Source organism: Podarcis muralis, chromosome 13, assembly GCF_964188315.1.
Source record: "Podarcis muralis chromosome 13, rPodMur119.hap1.1, whole genome shotgun sequence".
Classification (NCBI taxonomy): domain Eukaryota; kingdom Metazoa; phylum Chordata; class Lepidosauria; order Squamata; family Lacertidae; genus Podarcis; species Podarcis muralis.
In genome coordinates, this window is record NC_135667.1 from 15,184,780 (window position 1) to 15,201,976 (window position 17,197).

Below are 17,197 nucleotides of genomic sequence, written 5' to 3' on the forward strand. Positions count from 1 at the left end.
ACCCTGAGCCACTTTGGAGTTAGTTTCCAACTGGGCTTTCTTGCCTGCTCAGCGATATGGGGGGTAGGGAGTGGTGGTGGGTAAACAGATTGCCTCTAAATGCACACATTAGAAACCCATTGCATAGCAAAAACGTGGCCTATACCAGTATATACATAAATGTTATCTCTACCTCTCCACGATATAATACAGAGAAATGGTTCTCAAATTGCCAGCGAGCTACAGCAATGGAACTTCTCCCAAAAAAAGCCAAGGAAAAGACAAAGTTTCCAATTGCCCTCGGAGAAATGTATAGCCGAGATGAATTTTGAAGGCAGTGTTAATCCTCAGTATTGGCGGCAAACCCAAGGGACAGGGCACGTGATCTGTGGTTTTGTTGAGGGCAGAGAGGGGAGGGGAGAGGTAGAAGGGGCCCCTCCAACCTCCTGGCCCAATTGAGGGGAGTCACAGAAGGGATTTCATCTCCCCCAGCAACTGTTTGCCCTTTCCTTGGTAGACCCACCTTGCACTTTGAGAACCAATCGCACACACACACACACAAATAAATAGTTATAGCGCGTAGTATTTAGGCACATTAAAAGCTGGACACAGGCATCAACAGTGTCACGTATGCATGTTAAGCATACTTCGTCATGCCAACAACACGTAACAGACATTTGCCACACTCTGTACTCCAGTTACGTCCCCACAAGGTCTTGTAAGCATCCTGCGAATGTGAAGATTGTGTTAACCCTGGGTGGTTTCCCTTAAGAGTCAAGCTTCGTGATCAGACCTAATGCACTGCTTCAAGCTGCAGGTGGAGGATGGGCCATTTGAATGCTTGCTCAAGTACAGTATAACTTCCCTCCCTACGCAGAACAACCATATGCCAGGGAAATGGACGGGATTTATACAGTACAGTACACGGAAGGGCTCAAGCGCCTGGTCCTCTGCCTGCTGTCTGAAGTCATGCGGGTTCAGCACCAGGAGATAAGTCACACAGATCTGCTGACTGCGTAGCTCAGCTCTAAACAGAATAACTAATAGCGGCATTTTAAAATACAGTGATGGAGGGTCCGCTTCTCCATTCTTGCTGAAGCTAAGGACGGGCAAACCCGTCAATTTCAGTTCCTCTCCATTTCTCATTTTCACCAGTGTTTAAGTTCAGTTCTCCATATTTCACTTTGCAATGGGGGGCGGGGGGCGGGGGGAGAAGGCTTCATGAAGAGTTGGAGAGCATCATTACAAAATTCGGAGAAGGACAAATTTCAAAGGGCAAAATTTCAAATTGTTTCGGGAAGCATGAATTGGGTTGATTCCTGTTTAAATGTAAGCCAAATTGAATTTCTGCCCCATCTTTAGGTGAAGCAACTAAGGTATACTCGCTTCTGTGATCCATTTCCACAATTACTAAAGGATCAGTGAATTTCCAGTGCATGGTTAGATCAATGTTTGCATTTTCTAGCTACCCTTTGATTCACATAATCAGGGTGGTAAAAATAACATAAAAAGGTGATGGTTTCCCCCAGTTTCCTCTTGTAAATCTGTGCATTGTATTTCTAATGTAGGTTTCACTTGCAAATAAAGTTTAGAATCGCTACCCTATTCAGCAGTATTTGAAAGATCATTCTTTGCTCTTCTATAACTGCATTCATTGTTTGTTAATTCTCCATTACTGGTGTGAACTAATCCAGCTTGAGTGATCGTGTGAACCCCCGATCTGACCCAAATTTGGTGGTGCTTTAAAAGAAAGAAAGAAAAGTTGCCCATAGAATCTTCCTATAAAGTCTGACAGCAAGGATGCCATATATATGAGGATACCTAGACCTAGACCTCAAACCCCCTTACTCTGGAGCAACCTTTGCCCAAATCCCCGCTGAAGTTTAAGGATCTCCTCCTTCTGGAGTAAGCAGGGCAAAGGACTGCCAGTGATCACATGCGGAAAACCAGAAACGTACAGAGTAACACACAGGCACACCCACACATATGCAAACACACATCACATACTGCTTGAAGTATACAACAAGCGTGTGTTTATATATGTTTACCTATATCCCCATCAGCTCCGTTGTATATAGGTACAAAAAACCTCCACGCTGAACAAATGTTGAACATATCTACATACAGATATGTATTCACACACACACACACACACACACACACACTTTATAAAATCAGAATCAAAGGTGACGGAAGAAATAGCAGATGCGTGAATGGGTAAGGGAAATGAGAGTTTGGAGGTGGGAGGAATTCACCGTTACCCACCCCAGTGGGAAAGTTGTATGGAGGACCCTTTTGTTTAAGAGAGTGAACCCTGGGGAACAGAATTGCAGGTGGAACTGGGCGGGGCCTAACTGGATAGGATCCTGAGCATTACAGAACAATTGGGCTTCCTCCCTCTAGAATTGCATTATTTCCTCTAACCAGTCTGGAGTCATTCCACGCTAAAGGTCACCTTCCACAGCCAAGAGGGTTGGATAATTTCCATCGCCGCTTCTGGCTACTTATTCCCATGTGGGTGACTCCTCAAATTTTCCACATTCAACGTGTTTTGAAGCCTGAGGCATCCACGGCTGGCACTTTGGGGGCTGCCCTGTATCTGCCCCCCAGTCCGGATTAGCAGGCTCAGGTATCAGGAGGAAATTCTTGGGACATTCAAAAAGGTGTGCACACCTAGCGGTCACTGCTAGTGCATTGACAGGAAGTGAAAAAGTCGCGAGGGGATCAATGGCAGGGGTAGCCCATGAAAGGTTGGTGGTGGGGGGCTTTGTGCTTCCCTGACCTCTGTCCCTCACAATCTAGGAAGACCATCAAATGTAGAGCCCACTTCACTTTACACTGCGGCCATGGGAAACGGAAGACGCTTCCAGCGAAGAACAGGTCTGTATGGACCTTGCCATCTTTGATAACTGGTGTGTTGAGGAATTCCTCAACACACCAGGAATTCCACACTGAGAACAGGAGCCCAAGAAAGAATGAAGTGCCCTTTTGTCAGCCCAAATGACCCAGCCGGAAAGGAGGCTGCCCAATGCATCTCTGTATGCTCACTACTCGGGCTTTGTCAAATCAATCAGGAATGGGGCATTTCTGCTGAGTCTCTGAATTGGGAGGGACTGGATGATGCAATGACGGTCAAGACAGAGACTTAGTAAACTGGCTTCCCCTCAAAGGAGGCAAGCCCAGAACAGGGATTTATGCAAAACACCGGGTTGGGGTGGGGGACACTTCTTACACGCTCTCAAACATCTCAGACGTAAGAATGCTCCCGAACACTGAAAAACACTGCCCTGCATGTTCCTAGAGAAATGTTACATTCTGGAGAAAATAATTTTCATGCTATTCTTTTAAAAAATAATAATACTATTTCCCCCCCAGAATGGTAACTCCACAACACAATCTACTCATAATATTATAATTGGATCGTTGGTACTCACTCCAGGTAATTCCAGATCTACAAAAGCCTACCAAGAAGCAGCTAATGTTCTACTACAAAATCTAATCATTGGGTGTGCTTTTTCTCTCTCTTCTTCTCCTTTTAAATAGAGATGCCATTTAAAGGAGCAAACGTCAACCGAGTGCTCCTGAAAAGGATGCATAGTTTGGGTGCTAAGGTTGCTGGCGCAGTTTGCATTGCTCGTTTTATTTTCTCGGAAAGGCAGAAAGCTATTTCACTAAACTCGACACAGGGGCACAGTACTCCGGAATACTGCACCACCTTTGGGTTCTTAAATACTGCAGCACATTTGGCAAGGGTCAGAGTGTGGCTTCTTCTAATCGCATCAGGTGCCGTTGTTGTTTTCTGCTAAGGATACAGCATCATTAGGATACTCTAGCGATGGAGTACTGTTACACAGGGGCGTGCATTTTAACACAAATAGGCCAATGGATAATAATACTTTGCCAGTTTTTAAGAGCTGGGTAATGCGACTGTAGCATGGCCAGAGTATGCTTTCAGGGCGATCAGTACCTTAGCACTGCTTCTTATTTCACAGGCACTGATACAACCGACAGCTAAGCTATACACTGTGCATAATTAGTTCTGTGAATGGAGTTTTGATATGGATATGCCTTTGCTTTTGCATTCAGGTGGGTTTGGCCTTTGGGTCTCTTTCCGCATGAGCGACGCTTTGTGCATGCAGAAATTGACCTGAAGATCCTCCCAGGACTTCCGTCTTCCTAGCCTGCGGTAGGTTCTCGTGCTGGTCTTCATGCCCAGAAGGCAGAGCGAGGGATCGCCTCTGGTTTATGGCAGCCAGCGAGATCCCACAGCAGCCTAGCTGCTCAGTGTAGATAATGGAAGGTCACGAAAGATGATCACTGGGTCAAGGCAATGCGGCTGAGGGAACAGGGCAGAGGAATCAAAACAAGTAAAAAAACCAACAACCCAGATCCAAAGGCTGTGATCCCAAGTACATGTACCTGAAAGCAAGAACCACTTCACACATTCAGCAGAACCATGTGGTAAAGCACTTCGTGTGCCAAGCTGGGCTGTGGGTGGGGGGCAACTGGAGTTTTCAGCGCTCCAAAACTTCTTGCCGAAGAGAAAACAAGCATGTTTCAGGGAGACAGCTAGGTTGACTCTGTACGAGGATTCCGGACTTGAGAAGAAGGGTTTGTTATCAAACACACAACCCCCTATCTCTAATTTGAAATGGTCCAATGAAAGCTTTCCCTCCTGATTCTGCTGAAATGTAGAGACTGCCCTTAAGAGCCACTATAGGCGGGGGAACAACACACTCTGCAAATGTCTCAGAAAAACCAAGGCATCCCTTTTTTTTTCTCATGAGAGAATGGCAGCCATTTTGGGTGCCATGGTCTCACACAATTTTGCGCCATGATTTCCCCCTGAAAAAAAAGCACGATCTCAGTGGCAACCCAAAATGCAAGGTTTTGGCCACCATCCCCAAAGAAAGCACGGGGGGCGGGGGGGGATCGTGGCGCGAGATCACGACGCCCACAATGGCGGCCGTTCTCTCACGGAAAAATATGGGAAGATGGTGTCCTTGTTTTTGCCTTCAAGGTGTTGGAAGGTATGGGCCAAATGATGTTGCATGGAATGCTATCAAATGCCTGCTGTATGAATTAAGCCTGTTCTAGTTGATTCATTTGAGATCAGCCTTCAAGGGAACCAATTGCCATATAAGTAAGTCTACACTACTGGAGCATCAGCTGACAACTTTAGTATAGTTGAGGCTATTTTCTTCTATTTTGCTACTGATGGTAGCAACAACCTTACTGTTTTATTTTATTTTAGTTCCACGTTGAACTGCAGGGAAGAAACCCTGACAGTCCTTCTCCATCAAGTCTGGAAAACTGGAATGTTATTAGAAAAATGAACAAGCCTTCTACTGTTGCCCGTGCCCCTTTCGTTAACGGCTGATTTCTGGCAGTGGATTACTAAGACAGGCGTCTCCGTTTCTGATTCGAAATCGCTCAGAGCTGAACTGCATGTTCAAAAACACCACATCCAGCAAGACCCCCCCTGGAGCCATACCATCCATGTCAGCATGCAAGTGAGGGGGCTAGGTTCTAGAAGGTTCTCCTCCTGTCAGAATCTCTCTGAAAACAGAAAACGAGCACACCCAGGAGGAGATGAGGTTAAGCTGAAACCTATAAACTAGTTTTCCATTGGCAGGGAGAGTTTTTTGGGTTTGTTTTTTTTAATGAAGAAGAATTCAAAATGTGAGAACTCCCCTCCAGTCTGACATGGTACACTCTGAATTTTGTGGGACATTTCTAAACAAGCACTGCAGCCCCAGAGGTGGCATTTTTGGCCTACAAAGGGCCAAGGCAGATTTGACATTAGTCATGTGGCAAGCCGTGGCGTGGATGATATTTGAAAATAAACATAAATACTCACTGGGCCAGATAAGGACTATGGCAATGGTTTTGAGTGGAACTGCCCTGCTCCCCACGTGTCTGCAGTGGGAGGGAAGCACCCGCTGGTCGCTGGGCTTTCGTCCCACTGCAGAGAGCAGGCCCTCAAGGCACCTGATTCCAGTGGAGACGGTGGCAGCAGCAAATGGTTAAAGCTCCTCCTCCACAGCCCTGATCATCCTCCGACACCACCCTTCCTACTAATAGCTATTTATGATTTTTTAAAACATCATGCACACCAGGACAAAGTGTACGACTAACATCACCTCTAGTTGTGGTCCTAATTTGAAGCCCAGAAGAGCATCGTATGCTCTGGTTTTCTTTTATTGCCAGATACAAATGAACTGAATTAATAACCCAGTCCTATGTGCAAAGGCTGGGAGAATGGCAGAGTGGCTGGTCGCAGTCATGAGCTAGCAGTAGTTCAGAATTCTATTTTCTGGCGCATGTTGAAACAGGGCGACTGGACGCCACAGTCTCTGTTTTCTAGTCTTGGGTACATTCGTATCACAAGTTTTGAGGTAAGAGAGGAGCAAATGCTGTGGCGTTCCTGATGGCTCGACGCGGGAGCATTCCTTTTCCTAGCGCCCCTAAAGCAGATTCCTGGCTGCTGCAAATATTGCTTGATAATACTGTGCTGATATGTGAGCTTTGACACGTTGCTTGCTCCCCGCTGATATGGCAATCTTTTAAAAAGGCGGTCGTTATCAACGCACCAATTTAACGTGGCCGTAGTCCACACTGAGTATCTTTGGAAGCTAGAGCGGCAGGAACTTTTGGACGCAGCGATTTGATTTACTGCTACCCAAGTGTCCTGGAGCGCCATGATAATCCTTGAAATCTGAGGGGCTGATCCGGTTAGTCTCTTACACGTGCTGCCAGGTGTAGGCAGCTCTCTGACAGCGGCAAGGGATGGGGTTGGGGCCTGTGGCAGGAAAGTTCTGCCTGTGGAGCCACACACAAGGTGGGGAAGACGGACAAGGAAGAAGATGCAGCAGATGAACAGATTGTGCCCTGAGAATTGACTCAATTTTCCAGGTACCTAAGAATGAAAACTTCAGGGTTGTTGTTGTTTGTGTATCTGTGTGTGTTTTGGAATACAGTCGAATTTAATCCATTCCGGGAGTCGAAACGGTTCAAAAACCAAGGTGCAGCTTCTGATTGGCTGCAGGAGTTCCTGCAGCCAATCGGAAGCTGTGGAAGCCACGGCGGACGTTCGGCTTCTGAAAAGCATTTGCAAACCGGAACACTCACTTCTGGGTTTGTGGCGTTCAGGAGCCAAAATGTCCGAGTACCAAGGCGTTTGAGAACCAAGGCATGACTGTACTTGCAACGAATGCTACTTTTGGAAACGCCTGTTTTCCCCAAGGTTTCCCATTGCCAGATATGAAAAGGGAGTGTCTGTCAGTTGTGCGAGGTGTACCGTTCACTATTCCCTTTCTACAGGCAGTGAGGGGGAACCTGAACACGGACCCTACCCCTGCGTGCAACGGAGTAAGTTCCAAACAGCTGTGCGCTAGATCGCGGCCCTCGCTAGTGCCTAGTACTCCAGCATTAATGCTTCCGCCTATTCCCCCCCCCTCTCCCTTTCAGGTATCTCTCCTGTCCTAGCACTTTAAACAACGGCCCGTTTAGAGATGACTGCCTGATTCGTGGCAGGGTCCTTTCCCACGCTGAGGCGGGAAAAGAGCTCCACGAACCATTTCTTCCCTCAGGGTTAACCATTGATATGAAGGGGGAGATCGCCGGGGTGGGCAGGAATTACACGTTTTGGACCATGGTGGAGGGGAGGGGGAGAGGAGGTGCGGTTACGAGACACCCGGTTGAGGCCCAGAATCTCTGGAAATTCTGGGCAGAACCCTGGTGTCCAGCAAATGAGTAAAAATGGATGAGAAAGATGATGCTGAACAACAAACTTAGATTTGCTGACCCGATAAAGTTGTTTTTATCTATAGGTAGCTGGAACATGTGCTGTTATATCCACTGCATGTACAATTTTTAAATTATTATTATAATATTATTATTATTATTTTTGCTTTAATTTACAACCCAAGCGTGCCCCCAATGGAGGAGGCCAGTACTATACCGAGAACCACACAACAAATTATAATCATAATTTTCTTCTACATTACCCAAGAAAATCCACGGAGCAATACGGAAAAGGAGAGAGAGGAGGGAGGGGAGGAAAGAAAGACAAACGAGCATTAGTAACAGGCTGTGGTAGGCGAGGCGTTGAGTCTCAAACTGTGGGCCGCCATGTTGTGCACTCCTGCACAGTACACAATCGAAGCAACACATTTTCAGCAAGATACGAGTGGCTGTGATGCAAGGGAAGCCCAGGAACTGACTGTGGGCTGTAGACCCACCAAACCAGCCTTCCCTGACCTGTCATCCTCCAGCTGTTTTGGACTGCAACACCCAGGCTGGCTGTGGCTGATGGGAGTTGTAGTCCGAAATCATCAGGTTCGGAAAGGCCTACACCAGGCCATGCACGTGAGTTTGAGTGGCAGCCGCCAGAGAATGGACCAGGGCAGAGCTATCCATCACAAATGGTGTTTGATATCACCGACCAACACAGCAACCAAGAAGTAGACTCCCTTCCTTCCTCACTTTGAATGCCTCCTCAAAATCTTCAATTTCCATCTTGGCCTTTGGCCATCCTGGCTGTGGCGCAATGGGTCAGTGCATCTGGCTATTAACCAGAAGGTTGGTGGTTCGCGTCCGCCCAAGGATGGCTGTGGACAGGATTCCTGCATTGCAAGGAGTTGGACTAGATGACCCTCAGGGTCCCTTCGATTCTATGACTATCCCCTTTGTCCTCATTCCCAACCACCATCAGGGTTTCAGTACTTGCCACTGCGTTCCTCCATAGGCCAGCCTCCCCTCTCTCTGCACTTGTCAGCTTCCCCCTTGCCTATTTTAGAAGAAAAGTTCGTTCCCACCTCTCAGGCTCTGTAAGATGCCATCAAGGCTGATGGCTTGGTATCAGACATGGGAGGGTGGGGAGGATCTGGCTGGTGAGCAAATTCCTTATCTCCCTCACTCCGCATAGGACAAGTTTTATGGGTGGGTGGGGCTGCCCACCTGTCAATCACCTGATATAACAATGATGTCAGCTGACCTCTTTTGACCCACATGGTCTGAAACCAAGCTGTGCAGGCAAAGGCAAAGGCATGAGGCTGTGATTGCTGGGGTTTGCAAAGCGTCACCAACACAACTACTAGGCAAGCCTTGGCGATTGGCCAATTGGTACCTCCAATCTCAACACTGCCTGTAACCCCACCTTTTCAGACTTTGTTGTCTAAGACATCTGGAGGGCAGCAGGTCGCTGAAGCCTGTTGTGATCCACAGGCTGACTTTTCTGATAAATGTGTGATTTAGGTTGAGTACACAGATTTTAATCAAGGGCTCCTTGCAAAAGCCCTTGTTGATAGCCTTATTGTAAAAGGACCGTATTCACAGATTCCTTTAAAAACCACCTTAATCCCAGTTCTGTCCCTATGATAATTGTTAATTGTTTTAATTCTCCAGTGTCTGTGTGCATAAAATTTTGATTGCATATAAAAATGCCTGCAAGGAAGGTCAATCAAGGGGCAGGATGCAAGGGAGAGGATTTTCCCAATGCTGGCCACAAATCTATGAAACTCTTCACCTGTTTATACATGACCAGCCCCTTCTATTCAGGTTTCTAAATGAGCTTTTTCTTCTTGTAAAAAAAACTTACTCATTCCAACATGCGTTTCCTTGATGATTTCAGGTTGATGCTGTGGAAATGTATTTTTAAATCTTTCGGCCGAGAGCTATAATAAGCTCTTAACTGCTGTCAGTTTGTGGTGTTTAAAATAGTTGCTCGATTTTATAAACAGTTATGTTATGTACTGTCAGATGACATGCAAGAGAGGCAACCTAACAATATTATAAGGAATAAATAAGGAACGGAGGGGAAAGAAACCCATTTGGTTCAGTTACCACAGGGGTGGGGAAGCTATCAAAATTTAATTTTAAAAAACCAAATAAATAAATTTCAGGCTGAGGGCCACCTGCCAGCATTGGGAGGGGCCAGAGGCAGAAGTGGGAGGAGCAAGACCTACGACTCTTACCTGTCTACAATCGCCTACATGCCACAAGCCAGAGTTTTCTACACAACATGCACAAACAACTCACTCCATCCAGGGAAGCAAGAAACCATTGTCGCAGTTCAATGACACATTCCAGGCTGGCAGAAGCAGTCAAAGAGAGAGTGATGCATGGTGAGTGAGGGGCATGAGTGGCCTTGCGAGACTCCTGAGGGCCAGGGCAGATAGGCCCGGAGGGAATTCTCCACCCCTGAGTCACCATCATTTCCATTTAAAAGGGTTTCGGTTAGTATGGCTGTGAAACTCCTCCTTCTGAAGCGTCGGAGTCAGAGGAGATAGTACCAAAAGAGAAGAAGAAAAGGTCTGGTTCCAAGTTTGGCAGTTTCACTTAGGTTCAAAATTATAGTCATACCTTGGAAGTCGAATGGAATCCATTCTGGAAGTCCATTCGACTTCCAAAACCAAATTGCAGCTTCTGATTGGCTGCAGGAAGCTCCTGCAGCCAATCAGAAGCTGTGGAAGCCCCATCAGACGTTTGGGTTCCAAAAGAACGTTCGAAAACCGGAACAGTCACTTCTGGGTTTGTGGCGTTTAAGAGCCAAAAGAGTTCCAGGGAGTTTGGGATCCAAGGTACAACTGTATGTGGCAAATATGCCACAGAAGCCACTGTGCCCACTTTATTTTTCGCTCCCAAAGAATCTGGAATCCATAGATAATTTCTTAATTGTGGAGATTTTCTCTTAGATCTCCCCTTCTTCTGAACTCGGCTTGACTCCTCAGTTTTACAATCTCAGCCCTGCCTTCTCCAACACATTTTACTCATTCCAGGTTCTTGACTGCCTCTTGCGCCTAGAGGGAAAGATTAGCCCCTCTCTGCCTTCCTTGCCCCGTGTCCCAACCGCTCCTACTTACCCTCCGAGCCTTGCTCTGGTATTTTACAGCTTTCTTGGTGTCAGAGACGGCTCTTTCCACGTAATCAACGGAGTGCTCGACATTGTATTCAATGCGGTCAATCATCTCCCCCTGAAATGGTAGAAAGCGGCGACTTGTGAAGGTAAGGCGAGTTAATTCGGTCAATGGCTATGGCTGATAATCTGATCATCCTGACCCTTTCCTCCAAGGTTAACATATCCACAACAACCCTGCGAGGCTCAGGACAACAACTAGCCAGAATCAATTCAATGAGTTTTTATGGCTCCAGGGGTTTTGAACCCAAGTCTTTCCCAGTTAAAGCCCAAACCTCTGTGCTCATTGATTTGGTTTGCACATGTTTCATGTGAAGTACTCCACACCCAAAATAACTCCCAGCCAAGGATGGCGGCTAACAGACTGAGGTTGAATCCTGACAAGACAGAAGTACTGTTTTTGGGGGACAGGGAGCGGGTTGGTGTGGGGGATTCCCTGGTCTTGAATGGGGTAACTGTGCCCCTAAAGGACCAGGTGCGTAGCCTGGGAGTCATTTTGGACTCACAGCTGTCCATGGAGGCGCAGGTTAACTCTGTGTCCAGGGCAGCTGTCTACCAGCTCCACCTGGTACGCAGGCTAAGACCCTACCTGCCCGCAAACTGTCTCGCCAGAGTGGTGCATGCTCTAGTTATCTCACGCTTGGACTACTGCAACGCGCTCTACGTGGGGCTACCTTTGAAGGTGACCCGGAAACTGCAATTAATCCAGAACGCGGCAGCTAGACTGGTGACTGGGAGTGGCCGCCGGGACCATATAACACCGGTCCTGAGAGACCTGCATTGGCTCCCAGTACGTTTCCGAGCACGATTCAAAGTGTTGGTGCTGACCTTTAAAGCCCTAAACGGCCTTGGTCCTGTATACCTGAAGGAGCGTCTCCACCCCCATCATTCAGCCCGGACACTGAGGTCCAGCGCCGAGGGCCTTCTGGCGGTTCCCTCATTGCGAGAAGTGAGGCTACAGGGAACCAGACAGAGGGCCTTCTCAGTAGTGGCGCCCGCCCTGTGGAACGCCCTCCCATTAGATGTCAAAGAGATAAATAATCACTTGATATTCAGAAGACATCTTAAGGCAGCCCTGTTCAGGGAAGTTTTTAATATGTAACGCTGTACTGTTTTTAACACTGATTGGGAGCCGCCCAGAGTGGCTGGGGAAACTCAGCCAGATGGGCGGGATATAAATAATAAATTATTATTATAAATTATTATACCTTGAGGAAAGGGATACAAACATGAAATCCTAGTTGGGGGCGGGGGGGGGGGTTGGCTGTCAGAGCTCAGCTTGGAAAATGTGCTTCTGAACATGTACAAAGTTTTCTTTCTTAGCAAAGAGGAGCCACTCACCTGAGAATACAGGGCAAGGTGTGTGTGTGTGTGTGTGTGAGAGAGAGAGAGAGGGGGGGGAGAGAGAGAGAGAGAGAGAGGGAGGGGGAGAGGGAGAGGGAGAGGGAGAGGGAGGGAGAGAGAGAGAGAAAGAGAAAGAGAGAGAGAGAGAGAGAGAGAGAGAGAGAGAGAGATTTCCAGGTGACTGAGCCCTGAGACTTCTCATTTTAGAATTTTAGAATTACAGATACTGAAGCTATTATACTGAATCACGGAGATCCCTCTGCACTGACTTCTGAGGAGGGTGTGTGATGAGGTCTGTAGTCCCCAATGAAACTATTGTATTTATTTACTTATAAGCAAGACCTAGAACTGCTATGTGGAGTGCTCCTGTTCAAGATTCCAGATTTTTATTTTTGCCTTTTTTATGATCACTGCCAGCCATTTTGCTTCTGATGGTGGGAGCACCAATGGACGAGCCTCATATGGAGACCCCAGAAACGCAGGTGGGTCAATGCTGGAGAATGTACCGGGGTCCTAAGCCATGCAGGGTGTTAAAGGTAAGGAATAGGGAGCCACTGAAATTGGTTTCCAAGCAGGGTATGATATGATCCCATCTCCTGGTCCCTCTCCGTTGTCTAAGCAGCTGCGTTGTGAACTGACTGACTTACACAGCGTCTTCAAGGACAGCTCCACATTGACCCTGCGGCCGTACCTGGCTCTCCACCAACATAGCCATGTCCACAAACATGTCATGAAGCTCCCGGATGCTGGTTTCCAGTTTGATAATCTCGTTGTGCCGGGTTTCGATCTCGTTCAGGGCCTGCTTCGTCATCTGTGAGTCCATTTTGATCTGAGGGAAACAACAGGAGTCAAGACGAAAGAAAGACAGAAAGACAGAAAGACAGACAGAATTCTGCACTAAGGAAAACTCCTGCACTCCAATGCCCCCACAACCCTCTGGGGAAGCCTCCATCCCACATTTTGAATAAACAATGTAAATTGACAAGCAGTGATACAGATTGAAAGACAGAACCACATAGACTTGTTAAATGTGGCTGTTGTCCTAAGAACCACAGCTTCTGTTGTTGTTGTTGTTGTTAAAAGTTGTATACCACCCTAAACCTGTAGGTCTCAGGGCGGTTCACAACATAAAGTTACAATATAAAAGCACAAAAGACACGATAGAAATAATTAAAACAATTAACAGTACTATAATGTATACAAACTAATAAAAAGTACACTCCCAACAAAAGCCCCTAAACAATACCCCGGTATACAAATTAACATAAAACATTTGAAAACAATTTTACTACTTACTAACAAGATAGTAACAAGATAGATTAAAATTTGAAATTATAAAGTTGAAAGATAAAATAAGTAAGGATAATGATATGAATTTGCTGAACGAACTGTTAAAAAAGGGATACAAAAAAGGGAGGCGTGAGGAAGTCAGGAAAGTAAGTTAATCAAAGACAAGAAATCAGAAAAGAGTGATTTGTGTTTTATATTTTATATTTTTGTGTGTGTATTGATTTTTTTTCTTTGTCTATCTTAGGTTAAATATTTGTATTTGTTTATTGTGAGATTTTATATTGTGATGTTTTTTATTTACTTTGTGTTGTTATTGTGTTTATTGCTTGTTTATGTGTTCTTAAACCTAATAAAATATTATTATAAAAAAGAAAACAATTTTAAAGAACCCCCCCCCCAAAAATAAAACAGCATCCACCCAAGTTAGAGCCCCATCCCTGTTAGAACAATGGACCAAAGAGGTTAAGAGGAGGAACCCGGAGACCCTGCTCCTTAAATGTTAAGAAATGGTGGCAAACTTCTATTCCCTATGACTATGAAGGGAAGCAGGGAAGAACAGGGCATTGTAATATCAGTGGTTGGGGTTTCAGCATCCTGCCTGGCATTTTGCCCCTCCTTGAACCTGCTTACTTCATTCCCAGTCCGACCCATAAATTCCAAGGACCCCCAGAGCAGCTTCCTAGCAGAGCACCCCAACCCTGTCTTTTCCTAAGCTTGGAACCACAAGACGGCCATGTCTGACATGCTTGTGAGTGCTTCTGGGATACGTACGTCATCGGTGAAGATTGCCAGCTTCCCGCTCTCCAGCATGTCTTCTAGCTCCTCGTTAGTTGTTGTCCTGCCAGCTGCAAAAAGGGAAGACCAAAGCCATGATGAATTGCCACACTTTATAATACAGCCCCCACCCGCAGCATCACCTTATCGCTTCAACAAAGCATTCGCACCCTGGCCTCCCAATGAGGAAACTGGCATATTGTTTGTTTTGATCTCCTTGTTTCCAGTTCATGTAAAAGTGAGCAGGCTCCTGTCCACCAGTGAAGCGTGCAACTGCCGGCAAGAGGGTGGCAGGAGAATATGCTTTTAGGACAGCCCAGTGGTGTGGCGTGGGTTGCTAGCAGCTGGGGTCGTGTGGAAGGGAGGGAAACGGACTGAGTACGGATGTGCATTCAACTGCCTAATGGTGTCCGTGTCACTCAGGAGATCGGAGTCTCAGAGATAAGAAAAGAAGAGTCACTCTGTTGTCTGGAGAGGTCACTTCCTGGTTTGCATGGAGAAGCTGTTTTCAACGGAGCCCAGCAATGGAAGCAGGAAGCTGCATCAGACACTCCACGTATCTTTATTTTCCAGGGACAGTCCCAGATTTACAGAAGCCGTCCCAGTTTCTGATTTGACCCCAGAATGTTCCTATTTTCATCAGAGAAATGTTGAAGGGTATGGACTTATGCAATCCCTGAGCCAAGGAGATAAGTAGCTGTGCAACCTTTAGAAAACATCTGAAAGCAGCCCTCTATCGGGAAGTTTTTAGGGCAACACAGTTAGATGGATGAAGTATAGATAATGAAATAATAATAATAATAATAATAATAATAATAATAATAATAATAATTGAATAGGATGAAAGCACCTAGCTATAGACAGCAGCTCTGCCTTTTAAAAACCCACAGTGGCTACTTGCCCCTATGAGGCAAAGGCAGCTGCTACAAAAAAACAGCCGCAACGAAGTATAACTGAGGATGGGTTGGTGTGTGGCAGCTCCTCGCACTTCAGTGTCCACGCCTGCTCGAGGTTGTTGTGTGAGCCCAGCCCCCTGATCTCAGATAATAAGAGGCCAGCGGCCATCACAAGGCAGGGAGGAGAAGCCACTCTGCACGTGCTCGGTAGCACTCTCGTCTTCATCATGGAGACCAAAGCTATCAGTGTCTACTATATGTTCTGCCTCCACTGTTGGAGGCAAGATACCTCGGAATGCTAGTTGTCAGGAATCGCATGTGTGGAGAGTTGTTCTCAGGCCCTAACATAAGGTAAAGGTAAAGGGACCCCTGACCTTTAGGTCCAGTCGCAGATGACTCTGGGGTTGTGGCGCTCATCTCACTTTATTGGCTGAGGGAGCCAGCTTACAGCTTCCGGGTCATGTGGCCAGCATGACTAAGCCGCTTCTGGCGAACCAGAGCAGCGCACGGAAACACCGTTTCCCTTCCCGCCGGAGTGGTACCTAAGATACTTGCACTTTGCCGTGCTTTCGAACTGCTAGGTTGGCAGGAGCAGGGACCGAGCAATGGGAGCTCACTCTGTCGCAGGGATTCGAACCGCTGACCTTCTGATCAGGAAGTCCTAGGCTCTGTGGTTTAACCCACAGCACCACCAGAGTTGCCATATTCCGAAAAGTGAATATCCGGACAGAAAAGCTGTTGAGCTTTTTTTTTTTGCCATACGTCCGGATTTTTCTGGAAATTTTGCCAAGATCCCAAAGGACCAGAGGAAAGTGTTTGTGTACGCTACAACGGCCGCTCGGATGCTACTAGCCCAGAGATGAAACAAAGAGATAACCCCGACCAGAGAAGAATGGCAAATCAAGTTGATGGAATATACTGCAATGGCAAAACTAACTGGGAAACTCAGGAATCAAGAAGACAAGAAATTTAAAAAAGAATGGGAAATGTTTATAATGTATATACAAAATCATTGTAAACAGGTCAAAGCATTAGCAGGATTTTAAAGACACGTGTAATGTAACAGAACGTATAGATAATTTAGGAAGATGAAAAATGGGAGAAGTATTGATATGCAGTTGAAAATAGAATCAATAGGATGGGATGGGGCGGAGTCAGGAGATTCAGAGTAATCTTGATAATTAGTAGATTGGGAATTGTTTTTCTTGTATGTTTATATTTTGGAAAATCAAATAAAAATTTGTTTTGGGGGGGGGGCAGGCCTTTGGCCTTATCCTCAGGACTCTTCTTATGTCCTTATAATTAATGTCATATATTTCAGCTATTTCCTCACTAGTTACTGGAAGAATGCAATTGTAGGATCACAGAACTGCAAAATTGGAAGGGACATCAAGGGTCATTCTGACCACCCCCAGACAATGCAGGAATCTCAGCTAAATAATCCCTGACAGAAAGCTACCCGACATGAAGGAGAGTCCTCCACCTTCCTAGATCGCCGGAGAGTTCAATATTTAGGGGGAAACGTACCTAACAAGCCAGACCTAAGGAGGGAAGGCAGGAAATATATTCAAGAGAGAGAATTAACGTACTTATCTCCAGCTGCCTCTGGATACGGTCCTTGCATCGGTCTCGATATTTGGACTGGGTTGTGTTGTATTCCGTCATCACCTCCACGAACTTGCGGGAAAGGGTCGAGTGCTAGGCAGTGAAATGGGGAGTCCGTCATGTTGGGGCAGAGAGGAAGTCACCAAAGAGAGCGGGACGTACCCCTCATTCCCTCTGCTCCCCTGTTTCAATTTAAGACCCATACCTATTGATCACAGACCTTTGGAATGGTGCGTGGGGGGGGGAGGGGAAATTGTTACGCAAATGAGCTAAAGCTTCTGGCTGGCTACTGTGAGAACAGAATGCTGGACTGGATGGGCCATTGGCCTGATCCTGCAGGTCTCCCCCCAGGGTTTAGATGCATGGATTTTAAAACAATGGGTGCCCCCAA

General features: G+C 46.5%; 1 protein-coding gene across 3 annotated transcripts in view; it reads right to left on the minus strand.

Moving 5' to 3' along the window:
* Positions 1 to 17,197, minus strand: part of STX1B (syntaxin 1B) — a 69,052-nt gene that overhangs the window by 5,018 nt on the left and 46,837 nt on the right. The window contains exons 6-10 of one of the 3 annotated variants that reach the window (XM_028704179.2): positions 16,791 to 16,899; positions 14,303 to 14,376; positions 12,933 to 13,070; positions 10,845 to 10,955; positions 3,681 to 4,315 (exon numbers count right to left, since the gene is read on the minus strand). In XM_028704179.2, coding sequence (XP_028560012.1) covers positions 4,253 to 4,315; positions 10,845 to 10,955; positions 12,933 to 13,070; positions 14,303 to 14,376; positions 16,791 to 16,899 — 495 coding nt within the window. In that variant the 3' untranslated portion in view covers positions 3,681 to 4,252. Of the gene's footprint in view, positions 1 to 3,680; positions 4,316 to 7,782; positions 7,980 to 10,844; positions 10,956 to 12,932; positions 13,071 to 14,302; positions 14,377 to 16,790; positions 16,900 to 17,197 lie in introns of those variants that run through there. The other 2 variants (XM_028704178.2, XM_028704177.2) reach the window with 2 other exon arrangements.